The sequence below is a fragment of the Lynx rufus genome, unplaced genomic scaffold, assembly GCF_022079265.1.
Source record: "Lynx rufus isolate CCGP_SWC_20201006 ecotype Redwood Valley unplaced genomic scaffold, mLynRuf1.p SCAF_22, whole genome shotgun sequence".
NCBI classification, from domain to species: domain Eukaryota; kingdom Metazoa; phylum Chordata; class Mammalia; order Carnivora; family Felidae; genus Lynx; species Lynx rufus.
In genome coordinates, this window is record NW_025814837.1 from 19,548,201 (window position 1) to 19,564,450 (window position 16,250).

Genomic DNA, 16,250 nt, shown 5'->3' on the forward strand with positions numbered 1-16,250 from the left:
TCATACGTATCCCCTTCCCCCGAGTGGAGCTGAAAACACACAAAAAGGAGGTATTTCTGACAAGTTCAGCCAACATTTATGACTTTATATTTTCTGATCTACAAGTAAGCAAATGATAAATACACACAGAGCTTTGAAAAATGTATGTAATTTTTATGTGTATGTAGTACAATATTTTTATACTTTCAAAGCAAGTTCATATCTATAAATGGTGACTGTCATAGAAGAGAGAGGCTTCCATTTCACATAGGAAGAGACTGCACTTCAGATGTGGCTCATAAATGAATGGGCCAGAACTAGAACTCAGAACTGTGAAGTCATTTTTGTAAGCTACAACAGAACAACACATAACAAAACCTTACATAACCACGTTGTGTACCAAAACATATTACACTAACTAATTAGTTCATCATTTATTAAAAATCACTTGCAACAGATGCTACCCTAGGCCTGGGGATAGAATTGAACAAATATATCTTCCCCCAAGAACCTACATTATAGTCTAATTGGAAGAATGTATGAGGAACCAATAATCACAAAACAATATTACAGAGGACAGCTATTTTCTACTGCAAAGCACCTATTTCACATCTTCTGGGAGATAATCAAACCTCCTTGAACTCTAATCACGTGATTCCTCTGGAGAATGGGGATATTCTAGACTGACAGGAGGTAGCACCTGATCCAAGCTGGCCACTATAATATCCCACCTTTCCAGCCATAGTTGATTAGTCAGGGACACCTGACATAAACTGGGACAATCAAAGCCTTTTCTCAAGGAATTCCAAATATGGAGCCAGAAAGAGTATGACTTAGTTTGATCTGTGGCAGCTCAGTTCCTTGCCTTGTGAGAGAAGTCTGTCAGTAGACAGGAGGCTCAAAGGAAATGTTCCAGCAGTGTGTGGACCCCTGAAACCCAGCTGTATGTGCGTTTCCCAAGGTCGGATTGTGAAACCTTTTGCTTAGGAATTCTTTGAATAATATCTTCATTATACCTAAAGCTAATTTCAGTTGGGTTGGGTTTCACCTGCAGCCAAAAGAGGGTAAATACAAGTATGAAAAATACTATTTCAGAGAGTTGCAGAAGGTAAACGATGGACACCTAAATCTCCACACACAAACCTGAGGAGACCATCATCACCCAATACAAAGTAGAGAAAGACCCTGCTAAATTCTGCCAGTATCAATTTATAGTATGATGTTCACCAAATGCCAACAAACAATTGGATGCAATCAGTTATTATAAGAGAAAAAAAATCCAAATATTGTATGAAGTTGTGGCGCACATAAATCTACCATGAATCTACTGCATGGTTGAGCTCATCAAACCTCAAAAGCAGACATAATGGAATTGGAGGAAGTCAACAGAAGAAAGAATAAAATGATAAAATAATGGGGTTCAACCATCTCAAGCTTATAGGCTCCCTTTAACACTAAAATAATTCAAATTTAACTTTTAGTGTTTGTTAATTGAAAAAAACAAAAGCAGAATATTATTGTGAATTAACAATTTTGAATGAATCTATATTTTATTAGTCACAATATCATCTATATTTATTTGAAAAATAGTCATTTATACATGCAGGTCATATTATTTATTCAGTTTACACACAGTTTTTGGAAGCTATGGATACATAAAAGCCCTAAAAAAAATTCTGCTGCCCCCACCCCATTTAAGGGACAGAACTCAGGTTTGAAAGTGGGGAAATGATGATGATGGTATCAATGGCAGTAAAATTTATGGAGAACTTAATATAAGCCAGGCATGGTACTAACCATTGTACAGATTATTTTATTTAATCCTCTGAACAACTACCAACTCCTTTCCATAGATGGAGAAGTTGAGGCTCAGGAAGGTTAGGGAACTTGTGCAGTGTTATATAATGAGTTCAGTAATGTTCAGGATGTAAGACATGGTAAGTTTGCTATATAAAGACAGATCAAGGGGTGCCTGGGTGGAGCCTATTTAAGATTCTCTCTCTCTCTTCTGCCCCTCCCCCACTTGTGGACATGCTCGCTCGCTCTCTCTCTCTCAAAAAAAGAAAAAGAAAAGAAATAACACTTTATCATGACTTGCTCCAAAAGGCAGAACACGTATCTTCCCAAAAGATGCAGATAAATTCAGTGATGAGAAGAAGTTCATGATTGTCTATTGACAAAAAACAGGATGCGTGGGGAACTATCTCTGTCACTAAGAAGTAGTAACAAACCTTTCTACGACTTTGACTCACACCATATTAGAAAGAGTGGACTAGATGAAATGATAGTCTGTGCCAATTTGTATGAATTTTCAAATTATTACCAGCTTTTTAGAACATCAGAGCTATATAGAACCTTAAGATTATCTGATATAGGATCTCTCAACAGGCAGTTATTAAACTCCCAGGGACTTACAGGTATTCCATGATACTTGAAGTTATAAGACAAAATCAAATAGTTACCAATTTCTAAAATCTAACAAATAATTATTCTAATATTAAAGAATGTTCTGAGTGCTTTCCCTGCTACACATAGAGGGAGAGTGGAAACCAGTTGAATGAATTCAGGACTCACTTGTTTGAACCCTGTATCAGTGTATGGCTTTGATTTTCACACAACTGTTTTTATTCTTAGCCATTTGTATTGATATTGTGCTTAATTTATACTCATCATACATTGTTGGTTAATGATAGGAAGCACTGATTGTGTTAATGAACACAGTAATGTTACAAATGTGTCTAAAGATGCTCTTGCTAGATTTATGAAAGTTAGATTCAATCCCAACCCCACTCATTAAATTATAAAATTACATAAAATGCACCAATATGTTTTTGGGCACCCCACCCCCAAAAGCAATGTCAAGGTAAAATTTTGGTGATTACAATCCAACTTGGCTTTTCGTGTAGGAGAGAAAAGCCTACCTCATTTTGCAGCATGTTCAGTAGCAGAAATTCTGCACACAGCAGCCTGAAATCTTTTCATCATATAGATGATGTAAAAATTATAAAAATAAACTAGCATATCCTTTTAATCCTAAAATTTCAAATTTTGGGTATTAAAAGTAGATTTTGATTTTCTTTTTATTTGATGCTGGAAAACATTTAAATAGACTCAGCCCCCTGAAAAGCTATAATATTTTATTTTTGAATTTGTCAATAAAATATGCTTTTTCTTACACAACCGATTTTAAATACATTAAGTAGCAATTACTGAATGATAAAATGTAGACAATTTTTCTCATATGCATGAATAATATCAAAGAGTATATTAACATACTGGTCTAAAATAAATACTTTCTACTTAAAATCAATTCTTTATCATATGCCATGTAGTGACAGAATTAGGTTTTAAATTCCTAAAAAGTTCAAAAGACTATATATTAGTATAAAAGAAATTTGTGAGTCAAAGATTGGGTAACACTAATCTATTTAATATGTAAATGAGGACACTGGGGCCTATAAAGCTTAAGAAAATGGTCCAATTTTTAAAATATTCAGTAACTGGAGAACGTGGGACTAAAACCCAAGTCTCCGGACTCCAAATTAGATACTCCTTCATCCTCATTAACATCTCTGACTCATATAATGCTTCACCTTCCCTCAGTCTGATGTAGGACACTCTCCTATTACTTCTTCCTTGCCTTTTTTTGGAGTCCTATTACCCAACTTTCTAAGTTGAATCTTTGGTCTATTGGCACTCACCTACCTCATACTTGCTGATGAGTCCTTAAAATTCATTATTTTTCTGATGAGTTTTCTTTTTTTAAAAAAGCTATTTATTTATTTTGAGAGAGACAGAGACAGTGCAAAGAAGGGCAGAGAGAGGGAGAATCCCGAGCAGGCTCTGTGCTGCCAGAGCATAGCCTGACATGGGGCTGAAACCCATGAGGCCACAGGAACATAACTTGAGCCGAAACCAAGAGTCAGACACTTAACCAACTGAGCCACCGGGCACCCCTCTGATGAGACCTCTAAAAGCAATACATTGCAGCAAAAGGAGACCAAGGGGGAAAGTACAATTTTTGTTCTTGACTTAACAGAGATAGAGTCAAGAGGACTTAGTGTGGAGAATATCTGAAGAAAGCAGGATTTTCTGTAGAAGAGAGATGATTTCAGAGTGATTTCTGTGGCAAAAAAGGAGAACTACACAGTCCACTCAAATTAAGAAATACAAATAGTTTTTACTACAGCCTTTAGTATGAGGACACCTAGAGGTCAAAAGTAATAATTATTCAACAAATGACTGGATCCTCAGAGAAGCATGTTTTCTAGTCTCCTCCCCACAAAAATTTTAAGGGATGCTCATGACAATAAAAAGAGAAAATGTCCTATTTTATGCTAAAAAAAAAAAAAGCTGCAATGATGAGAGTATGTAAAAGGGGTACAGGAACCAACTGAAGGTGCTCCCAATGTCCCAAACCAGAACAATCTGAGCAGTGAGGTAAAGTAGTATTGACTTATAACTCAACATAAAATAAATATCCATGAGTACATAATAATATAAATAAATGAGTGAATAAATTAGTAAGTGGGGGGGGGAGACAAATCCCCATACAGAATTCTAAATAATTTATGTAGATACTCTGCCCTCGAGAAGGTGGAGCATAATTCCCTGTTCCTAAAGTATAAGCTGAGCATAGTGACTTTCTCCCACAGTATGGCAAGTGGGGGAAAGAGTGGAGATCACACTACCTCGGCCAGATGATCTACATCAACATCAACCCTCATAAATCATGTTGACAGAATGTACCCTTGATACAATATGATGAAAATGGCAATTTACCTTTGTGATCTTTCTCCCCAAAACCCATAACCCCAGTCTAATTAGGAGAAAAATATCAAATTCCAGTAGAGGGCCACCTACAATATACCTGACCAATAATTCCTAAAACTGTCAGGGTCATCAGAAACAAGGAAAGTCTGAGAAACTGTAACAGCCAAGAGAAGCCTAAAGAGACATAACAACTAACTCTATTTTAGTATCCTGAAGGGATTCTGGAAAAGAAAAGAGATATTAGGTAAAAACTAAGGAACCTAAATAAACTATGAACTTTAATTATTATTAAAATTAGTAATAATGTAAGATAATAATAGGAGAAACTGCAGGAATATATAGAAACTCTATACTATTGTCTCAATTTTTCTTTAAGTCTAAAACTGTTCTTAAAAAGTAAAGTCTATTTTTACAATGTCCAATTTTATCTTCTTGCCTTCATGTTACTCGCTAACACAAGCCACTCAGCCAATTTGATTAAGAGGAAAGAAAATAGGAGAGAAAGAGAAGGCAAGGCTGAGTCCAGCAACAGGGTAATTCAAGAAATAAATCAATTCAAGGCCAGAAATGGTGGCAACATCAAGAAAGTTTCCTAAATTGAGTTTGTAATTATTCTGAGAATACACTCACCTGGCAAAGATTTGGCTTTTTGCTGTGACACCTTTTACCTGTCTTTTCTAAATCCTAATTTTGGGGGGGTGGGATTCAGATCAGCTAATTATATACAAAATATATTATGAGGGATCCCCAAGTAAGAAAAAACATTATGCAAAGAACAATATTTATTTTTTTAAGAATGAAAATAAGCTCTGTGTGTCTGTAAAGAAAAAAAGAGTGGGTAGCTAAAGAATCTATGAAATGTGATTATATTTGAAGGTCTGTAGGATCCAAATATCTAGTGTAACAGGTAGTTCTGGTCTCTAGAAATATGTCAGATTATTAATATAATAAAGACCAACTACTCAATCTCAATTAAAACCTCAAACAAAATGAAAAGAAACCTTATTACAACCCTGTAGTGTGATTTTGAATCACATCTGAACTAATCTTGAAAGACAGAATCTTTTTTTAGGGGCTTCTGGAAGACCTGGGGGAAGAGTGCCCTAAGGAAGGATCTATGCCTGTTTACTGTATGCAAGTAAGGAAAGATAAGTTATCGATGTTGGCACACAAATAACAAACTTGTCCCTAAATAGCTTCATTTTCTGAGAATAATACTGAAATGCTGCCTTAACCCCAAGACCTTTGCAGCAAATTATTTTAATTTAAAAAAAGGAATAATGGTAGAGGGCCCTTCTTTGTAAACTTCATCTGCATTTCCTTAAGAAAATAGCCAAGGTTTTCACTTCACAGAACCAGATTTGCATTCTCCAATTATCTCCAACTTGAAGGTTACAGAGTAATCTAAGCGGGGGGAGGGGAAAGTTTACTGAAACAGCTGTAAACACAAACTAAAGTAATCAAAGCAGTATTTGGAAGCCTCAAATTTGGTTGCCCTTCACCCCTTTAGACAATCAACTGCCTCCCAGCAGGGTGGGAACCTACACTATTCCAATAATTTACATAAGAAATTAGCAACCAAAATTTACATCTGAATGGTAACCCCCAGAAGCCCATCAGGTATTAAGTATCTGCTTATCTAAATTGCCTCTAAAAATAGCTTTACCTTCCTTTAAGTCTTAGGTAAATAGAGGATTTCCCATGAAGGGAAGGTGGTATGCTAAAACAAGTCCAGGCATTACATTGTCCTAATTCACTGTCATTTCTATAAGAAAAATTTCACAACTGTTCTGTCTTTGGGTGAGAGGGTTCTTAGAACTACCCTAGAATGAGCCAAATTGAAACAGCTATGGACAAACTTTAAACTATCAAATTATGAACTATGCTTTTTGTTTTTAATGGCCACCTTGAGGTGAATTAAAGGGGAAAAAATATGGACATGCAATTAATTATAAGAAACCAAAGTAGCTGATGTAGGAATCTACGTCTATGACCTGTGTCTTCAGGTTGTCTTGGAATTTGAATTTATGCTTGGGTGCTATATTTGTTTCCCCCCCCAGAAAAACTGCATCTCCAAATCTTTTTCCTTCATATCTAAAATTAACTATTACCCTTCCCTTAAACTTTACATAATCGCCTCATGGTAAGAGTAGTGTTCTCATGTTTTAAAGTTCAAGAAATAGTTGCTCTCTGTTAGATCACTGAGTTTGTATCTTGGTGAACACTAAATATACCTGATTGTTAGTAATACCAGTGTTAGCACCCCAAAAGGCAAACTAAAACATATTTAGAGCACAGGAAAAACAGGAGAGCCCCTCCTCCATTTTTGGTATAAAATTTGATATTTCAGAATTATCCCCTAAAGCTTTGACTCTCGTTCTATTTAATTCTTAAATATAACAAGATTCTCAATGACAAGCCAACAATATTTTAAGCACAATTTCAATATTTGGTCATTAACTGTTAAGTATGACTTGACTGATAAATAAAAGGCACAAAAATGGATATAGAACAGCCAAGTGGAAACCTAACCCAGTCACTTGCTACACAACTACCTATCATACCAAGAATAATGAGTAAATTTGATGCATAATATTAAGTCTGGGCAAAATAAATCAATCACATCTGGAAGCAAATTTATAAGAAATAGTGCAGATAGGATTAAGGATTTTGAGCTCTTTACAGCTTATCAAATTCTTGAAAGGAAGAAAAGGAAAGGAAAAGAAAAAGAAAAAAGAAAAGAGGGAGGGAAGGCAAAAGAGAAAGAGAAAAGAAAGTCAAGAAATAATAAAACTTCCAAGCAGTGCAAACTCATTTATCTGGATTTGCACATTTGAATCTTTAGTTTACCCCAAATTATTTACAATTCAAGCTGTGTAGGGAGAATGTCCTGAAATCTTACCCCTTTCCGCCTCACTCCTCACCCCTAGGATTTGCATGCATTGTAAACACCCCAGGTCCAAGTCAATCAGGGTATAAAAACTGCACTCTGGCTAATATGGATAAAGTAGAATCCACATACTAATTAGGTTGGGATTACCAGAAAATAGCACTGTAAATACTGAATGTAAGGAAGAGAGTATATTTTAAAGTTGTGACATCATCAAAACCATGAAATACTGAGAATGTTTTATATTAGGATTTCCTTTTTAAAGTGTGGTTAAAGCCGTGGTGGAAGAGGAGGTTCACAAAATAAATAAAATGGGATTATCAAAATATGTACATTTTTATCTTCTACAGATAACACTATATTGCATGAGTGTTCAGAATAAATGAAAAAGGTAAATATAAAACATTTGATATCTCTATTAATGTTTTTAAGGTTGGAACAGAAAGAAGTAGGAAGACAGGACACTTAAAAAGTACCTGAGATAGTAGCATTCTTGCAGGAAAAGCCCTGACTTGGGCCTAGGCTTGCTTTTGCCACATATCATCTCAGAGAAGTCATTCAACTGCTGTGAATCTTACTTTCTTCATCTATAAGATGAAGCAATAATACCTGTCTTTCTTATAGACACCTGCTGTGAAGTCACAGAAGATAATGTCAGTGAGACCATAATCATTCCTCATTCCTTTCTGTAATTACTGGTTTCCAGCCTTCAGCACCACATGTAATGATTGAAAACTAGCCAGACAATAAAGAGGAATTGGTAAAAGAAAGAAAAGAAAAGAAAAGAAAAGAAAAGAAAAGAAAAGAAAAGAAAAGAAAAGAAAAGAAAAGAAAAGAAAAGAAAGAAGGAAGGAAACAAAGAAAGAAAGAAAGAAAGAAAGAAAGAAAGAAAGAAAGAAAGAAAGAAAAGAAACCCACCATCTGTAGTGCAAGACCCTTCTGGGGCAGGTTTTTGTGAATAAGGAATTGGTGGGCTATTTGAATCAGACATTTCTTCATCATCTTCGTCATCTTCCATTTCATTAACTGTTAGATTGTTAGAAAAATCCAGGCTTCCATTTTGAGTGTAGCGGTGTACCAAATCTTTATCCAGATCCTCCACCTTGGGTTTTACATCTGGGTGAGCAAATAAATTACAACTAATTTAATAAAAAGATGCTTATAGAAAAAATAACCAAAAGAAAAATTCATACTTCTGAAAGATATCAGAGGACAGGAAGACTAGCAATGTCTAATATTATATCAATTTATTTCAGAGGTCCCCAGATTTGGAATTTCCACTTCTTTTAAAAGAAATCTAGAAATGTGTGGGATTGAGAAACTTACCTGCAGATGAGAAAGGATGCTGGTCAGGGTCCAGGTACAGCTGGGAAAAAATTGGCCGTGGAACCACACTACTACATCTGAGAGAGGCTTCTATGGAGTTGTGGAGAGCTTCCTCAAATTGAGCAGATTTCAGTTGCCCAGCATATGAATTCCCCATGGTCTACACCACCCCCCCCAAAGAAAAAGAGGAAGAAAGGAGAAAATTTATATAATTAGAGGACTCTATGACTGCAAAGTACACGTAGAGCTGATATAAACTATACCCATATATCTTGTTAAGATTCATATATGAACCCTACCTATATTTCCTAAGACAACCTGTTTTAAATTCTCTGTTACATAACTTTTGCTTTTTGTTTTCATAATCCAAATCCATTTCAAAAAGGCCCTTTAGAGGATCTTCTGTCTGAGAATCAAACAGTAATAAATGCTTTAAGTCAAGGTTCTCTGACCAGTAAATCAAGATTGACCTGTCAATCATGAAGCCTAACATGATGACAATGGGGCCACTCCTCCTTAAAACTAGTGGGCTACCATGATCCCATTCCAACTCTATCAGTGCTTTCAGAGTAAATATCTAGTTACTGCTCTCTCTACTAAGATCTTCTTACCCTGGCAGAATAGGGGGAAATTCTTCTCTTGGGGGGGAAAAAAAAGAAGAAGAAAGAAAGAAAGCTTTGTGATACTATATTTGACAAATTCCTGAAAGCAAGATTTGAGCCTTTTAAACCCAAAGAAGTCATTTATGCATAATTAGTATTTATTTTAAAAAAACACAGTTTTTTTTTCCTTAATCTGAATCACAATCTTATTTGAGACCCTCTAGGAATGTATAGAGTAAGAAGTTCGAAAGCCATGGCCTTTACTTCTCATAACCGATATTTGTATAGTTCTTGCTAGTTACAAAAATCTCCATGAATATCAATAATAACTACAATTCTTTGGGTACTAACTACTGGCTATACCAACAATTCTCAAAGTAGGTTCTGAGGTCACCAAGACCCTTTCTGGGGTCTATGAGATCAAAACTCTTTTCAAACTTATTACTAAGATAGTATTTGCCTTTTTTACTCTCATACGTGTACAGTAGGATTTTACAGAGGCTGCATGATGTGTAATATTGCAACAGGTTTAATTAGAAGCAGATAGATCACTTTTCTCACTAACTTTTTTTGGGAAAATATAGTTATTTTCCCCAAAATGTTATATATGTTGACATATAATGGGTTATAATTTTAACTTTTAAAGTTAATATATATTTTAAACATTTCTTACTCTTAGTGTCTAATATAGTCTACATAAACAAAACTCAATTTTGATTCTGGGATCAAAAATGTGAGAGCTGTGGAGCTAGACAGTACCCTAAATATTTTATAAAAATTATTTTATTTAGGGCACCTGGGTGGCTCAGTTGATTAAGACTCCCGACTCTTGGTTTCAGCTCAGGTCATGATCCGTGGTTCTTGGGTTTGAGCCCCGCATTGGGCTCCATGCTGGCAGTGTGGAACATGCCTGGAATTCTCTCTCTAACCCTCTCCCTCTCTGCCCTTCCCCAGCTTGTGCTCTCACATGCACTCTCTCTCTCTCAAAATAAATAAACTTCAAAAATATATTTTATTTAATCCTTAGTATTCAGAAGTAGGTAGGACTTGTCTCACTTCATCAATGAAACAATTGAGGCTTGGAGAAGCCAAGTGACTTGCCCCCTATCACCCAGCTGGTAAAGGACAAGAACTCAATATCTAGCTGTGTGAGGATAAATCCTATACTCCTACAGTATAGGCTCAATTTGGATAAATCTCATTTCAAGAAAGGCAGTTTGAAAATATCATAGCCCCACTTATCCCATGAAAGAGAGGGACAGATACTAAATTTCACCTGGAAAGCCAACTGTGATGGACTCTCTGAAGGGAGTCCCTAGAGGACTCGTTGAGAAGGACCCTAAGCATGCATCTGGGCTCAGCAGGAAAAGGAAGCCAAGATCCAGTCACTCCTAAGCAGGGAAGGGGTAATGCATACAACCTTACTATCAGGCTTCCCAGAGTTATATTCATGAGCTTCAAAGGATTTTGGTGGCTATGAGCTGCTGAGCTGCCTCTATATAGCAAAGAAGGCTGTTTACATGATTCTGGGTAGCAATGAGTAGTATTCAGAGATTTCCATCAGAGTGGCTGCGTTTAGTAAAGCTTTGTTGGAGATTCTTATGATTTGGAGGAAAAGCTGGAATTATATTTTAGCAATCTTTCTCAAAATAGGTAATAAGAAGCTAAATACCATGGATTTAAATTAGTAAATTCCTCTTTACAAGTAAAAGAAATTTTATAACTATATGAGGTGATGGATATCAACTAAACTTATATGTAGTAATCACTTTGCAAGATATACCTATATCAAATCATCATATTGTACACCTAAAACTTATACAATGTTATATGTCACTTTTATCTCAGTAAAACTAGAAAAAATAAACTAGATTTCTTCAATTATTAGGTTCCTTTCTTTCAAAAAGTACATACCCAAAAGTATATGTATGATACTCAATTAAAAGTTATAAGTAGAAGCAAAATCAACAAACTCTGTCAAATAAAGTTTTCCTGAAACACCAAGTTTTTGTCCAACCTTCTAAGACTCTCCATTAGGACAACTATAAACATTTAAATTTTCTAAAGCTCAAGACCACACATGATCAAAATAGGGTGAGTTTGCAGGAGAAATATGTTGTGTTACCATTTAATGCATCTAAGTCAAAATTCAATAGCCATTTCACCTTTTTTTTTCTTTTTTGCTGAAGGGAGAAAACTACCAGCACAGTCAACCATGGGATTTCTTAACCATAGAGAACAATGGAATAACTTCTAAGGTGGACCTTTCTCCAGAGCACCAAATGCCTGGAAATCTTGCCTCTTTTTAACTATTACCTGCTGAACAAATTACCTTCCTTTTATCATTGAAAACTATATTCTCTAAGAGATTTTTTTAGTTTAATAAAGAAATGCCCAATTGTACATGGAGGACTACATAATCTCAATCTCTTTGATTTATAGTTTAAGGAGCAATATAAAAAATATGTATATGTAGGGCAAATAAATATTGTGCTGAATAAAAATATTAAATCAGCATAAAAATGGATAATCATGTTTCACCGTCATAGAGGATATACATAATGTTATAAGAACATTAGCAATACTCAAGATGACAAAGGGAAGTACCCAGGAAACAGTTGGAAGAGTAAAAGGAAGAGACTGATTATTCCAGATGAAAACATAACTGGACATTTTAAAAACAATAATGATAATATGAAGAATTATAAAACTGACCCCAGACTTTTTTAGTGCTGAGTACAGAGTTCTTCCCTTTACAGTTCAAGTTCAATGCTACCCAATTTCCAGTTCAATGCTCTCAAAAGAAGGGTAGAGTTCAAGGAAGCCTTTTTAGTATAATGTATTCTTAATATCATATGCTATAAGGGGCACCTGGGTGGCTCAGTCAGTTGAACGTCTGATTTCGGCTCAGGTCATGATCTTATAGTTCCTGAGGTGGAGCCCCACATTGGGCTTAGTGCTGTCAGCATGGAGCCTGCTTTGGATCCTCTGTTCCTCATTCTCTCTGCCCCTCCCCTGCTCACTCTTTCTCTCTCCCAAAATAAACAAACATTTAAAAATAAAAAAATATATCATATGCTATATGATATAGGGTCACTGGGGGCACTTGGGTGGCTCAGTCGGTTAAGTATCTGACTTTGGCTAAGGTCATGATCTCGCAGTTTATGAGTTCGAGCCCTGCCTCAGACTCTGTATGGACAGTTCAGAGCCTGGAGCCTACTTCAAATCCTCTGTCCCTCTCTCTCTCTCTCTGCCCCTCCCCTGCTTGCTCTTTCTCTTTCTCAAAAATAAACAATTAAAAAAATGTTTAATATCATATGCTATAATATTTAGGGTGACTGGGGGCACCTGATGGCTCAGTTGGTTGAGTGTCTGACTTCAGCTTAGGTCATGAGCTCACAGCTCGTGAGCTGGAGCCCCGTGTCGGGCTCTGTGCTGACAGCTTAGAGCCTGGAGCCTGCTTTGGATTCTGTGTCTCCCTCTCTCTGTGTCCCTCCCCACTCACACTGTCTCTCTCTCTCTCAAAAAAATAAATAAAAACATTAAAAAAATTAAAAAGATATTTAGGGTCACTGAAACTGTTGGCATTATCTACCTAGACTACTGGCCTTCCCTTCCTCTGAATCTCAAAGAGCCCCCAGTAGTTGAGATGGCATAACACACACTGAAAGTCAGTGTATAATAATTGTGATAGGCACTTCACACATAAAGTTAACATTTGAAAAATAAGACTATGTATTCTGAAGTCTTATCTGATGCTTTAATTGTAAGAAGTGTTTGGGAAGCAACTGAAAGGAACATTTCATCCTGTGTCTTCTGTACTTGATAACTTCTATAAAAGTACTTACTACATTAATAATACAGTAACTATTAACCATGAAACATTTGACAAAAGGGAAATAAAAACATTGCAGATCAAGAAGCGGTTTCCCTCAAATTGTATTCCTTTTCCTTTCCATTTTCAATAGAAAAAGGAGAATTGGGGAAAGGCCATGGAGCCATTAGCAGGTACCAGTTTCCCAGGCTACTCTTTTCCTTACTTCTCCAGTCCCTATTCCTAAAACCTCCAGTGAATGAAGCTGCCTGTTCTATGCCAGCCCTTTTATCTTTCTGTAGAAAAGGGAAAAGGCTAGAGCAGAAAGGCACCAAACCACAATGGTGTGGTGGTTTGTACTTGATCCCATTTGCATTTTGAGCAATTAATTAGTGGTGCAGAAAGAGCCCATATTGTATACCATCTCTTTCTTAGAGATTTCTGTAGTGTCACAAGAGTATCCATTAGCATCTCAGCGTCTGTAGTCCTTAATGTCAGCCAGATATATAAAAGATACATATATATGTAGAAATTGCAAGTTTGCTTTCTTCTTGTATGTTGTACAACTCATTCTGAAAAGTAGTTCTACATTATCTGACCTGAAGTTGGATTTATTAGGTAATTGTGGTAATATTAGTTAATTGTGTTTCATGGTTAATAGTTACTGTATTATTAATGTAGTAATTACTTTTATAGAAGTTATCAAGTACAGAAGACACAGGACGAAAATGTTCCTTTCAGTTGTTTCCCAAACACTTCTTACAATTAAAGCATCAGATAAGACTTCAGAATACATAGTCTTATTTTTCAAATGTTAACTTTGTGTGAAGTGCCTGTCACAATGGTAGGCATCTAACAGGCAGATGATATAATAATAGTTGTTGCTGTCATTAATATTACTGGTGGTGGTGGTCCTTGCTGTCATTGTTAAGAAAAGTGAAAGGAAACATTCTACTTTGGACAATTACAATACTGGTAACATGGAGAACTTACTAATTGCCAGATAATACTCTATTGCCTCCTTTTAAGAGAATTGAGGCCTAGGAAAGTTAAGGAATTTGCCCAAGGACAAATAAAAGGAGATGGCAAAGACAGGAGTAGGATCTAGTCAGTTTGGCTACACAACAGCTCTCTTAGGCTATCTTAATCACTTAGACCATTAAGCTGTTTAACCACCTACTATAATGACCTAATTGGGTAAATGGGTATTCTATAAAGTATTACTAAATTGCCAAAACAAACAAAACAAAACACCCACAAAAACACAAAACAGAACAACCCAAGGAAGAATTTTTTTGTTTGCTTATTTGTCCTTGTCTGTATATGTCACAGTGGCAAGAAGACAAGGCTGAAAAAAGAGTTTTAGCATAAGATATGGGCTAATAGGCACAAAGCCGAGCAATAATTTTAAAAAGTCAAAACAAAATAAAACCGGGGTACCTGGGTGGCTAAGTTGGTTAAGCGTCTGGCTTTGGATCAGGGCATGATCTCACAGTTCATGGGTTCAAGCCCCACGTTGGGCTCTGTGCTGATAGCTCAGAGCCTGAAGCCTGCTTCGGATTCTGTGTCTCCCTCTCTCTCTGCCCCTTCACCACTCACACTCTGTCTCTCTGTTTCTCAAAAAATGAATAAACATTAAAAAAAAATTTTAAAGCAAAATAAAACTATCCCTCCCCTGAATAAAAAGACCCAAACCTCCCTGTATTAGATGAAAGGGAAAGATAAACAAAGGGTAAATTATTTAACAAAGAATAAATACACACATATAAGGAAGGAAGCATAGGCCCGCCCTTGGACTCCAAAGTATCTGATGCATGGGTTGCGTGTCCCCTGATTTTGAGAACTCTCTTGTCCATACCCTTTTTCTTCCCATTTCTTCCAATTTTGGAAGACTCAGTCATGTTTCATTAATCCATTATGTGGCAAGTCTAGAAATCAAAAACATTCTTATCAACTCCCTAAAATATTAGGAATATTTATATAACTTATTTCCCTCCAATATTTCCCCCTGTCTAAAAAAGTTTCTTCTTCTATTAAGAACAAGAAAAAGTTTCCTAAAACTCAAATGATAAAAAGAAAGAAGGAACCTGAGAGTATATCTTCCTTGACTTTCTTCTCAAATCAGTTTTTTAAAAAGTACTAGATTTGAGATATGGTCCAATATATTACTTTTGAAAAAGTAACACAATTTAATTTCTATTACCCTCTTCCATCTGAAGCAGACCACTTAATCCAGGTAGGTAGAAGAAAAAAAAATCTGACCTTAATAATATGATATGAATTTACTGGAAATTTTATAAACACAACTTTTCTTATGTTTATAAAAACACAAAAACCTGGGAAGTACACACAATAATCTATTAGTAATGTTTATCTATTGATACTGTGTGGTTTTTAAACTGTCTTTTTTGGGGGGCACCTGCCTGGTTCAATCAGTAGAGCATGTGACTCTTGATCTCAGGGTCCTGAGTTTGAGCCCCTCGTTAGGCAGAGCCTACTTAAAACAAACAAACAAAAAAACAACAACAACAAACAAACAAAAAAACCTATCTTTTTTGTCTTATTAATGTCTTCTAATTTTTAAAGTAATGAACAGTATTATAGCATAATATAATAAAGGAAAAGGAAAATATCATATAGCACGTGAGCTAATCCCAACTCTATGACTATCCTTGAACACAAGCAGTTTAAAACAGGCTTATTACTTAATAGCTGGGTTTGCAAAGTGAACACTCTTCACCTTTTCCTGGTGCTTCAAGATTCCAGGGAAAATCCAGATCATTCCAGCACTTAGACTGAGAACCTCTCATCAAGATTTGGAGTTTCCACTACTACTTTCTATCATAATTACTCCAAACTATTTCCC

General features: G+C 35.8%; 1 protein-coding gene across 1 annotated transcript in view; it reads right to left on the reverse strand.

Annotated features, from left to right (window-relative positions):
• The window catches only part of GREB1L (GREB1 like retinoic acid receptor coactivator), a 143,018-nt gene extending 133,893 nt beyond the window's left edge, over positions 1 to 9,125 (reverse strand). Inside the window, exons 1-2 of the mRNA XM_047087027.1 lie at positions 8,969 to 9,125; positions 8,561 to 8,758 (exon numbers count right to left, since the gene is read on the reverse strand). Coding sequence (XP_046942983.1) covers positions 8,561 to 8,758; positions 8,969 to 9,125 — 355 coding nt within the window. The remainder of the gene's footprint in view (positions 1 to 8,560; positions 8,759 to 8,968) is intronic.
• Between the last annotated feature and the right edge of the window lie 7,125 nt (positions 9,126 to 16,250).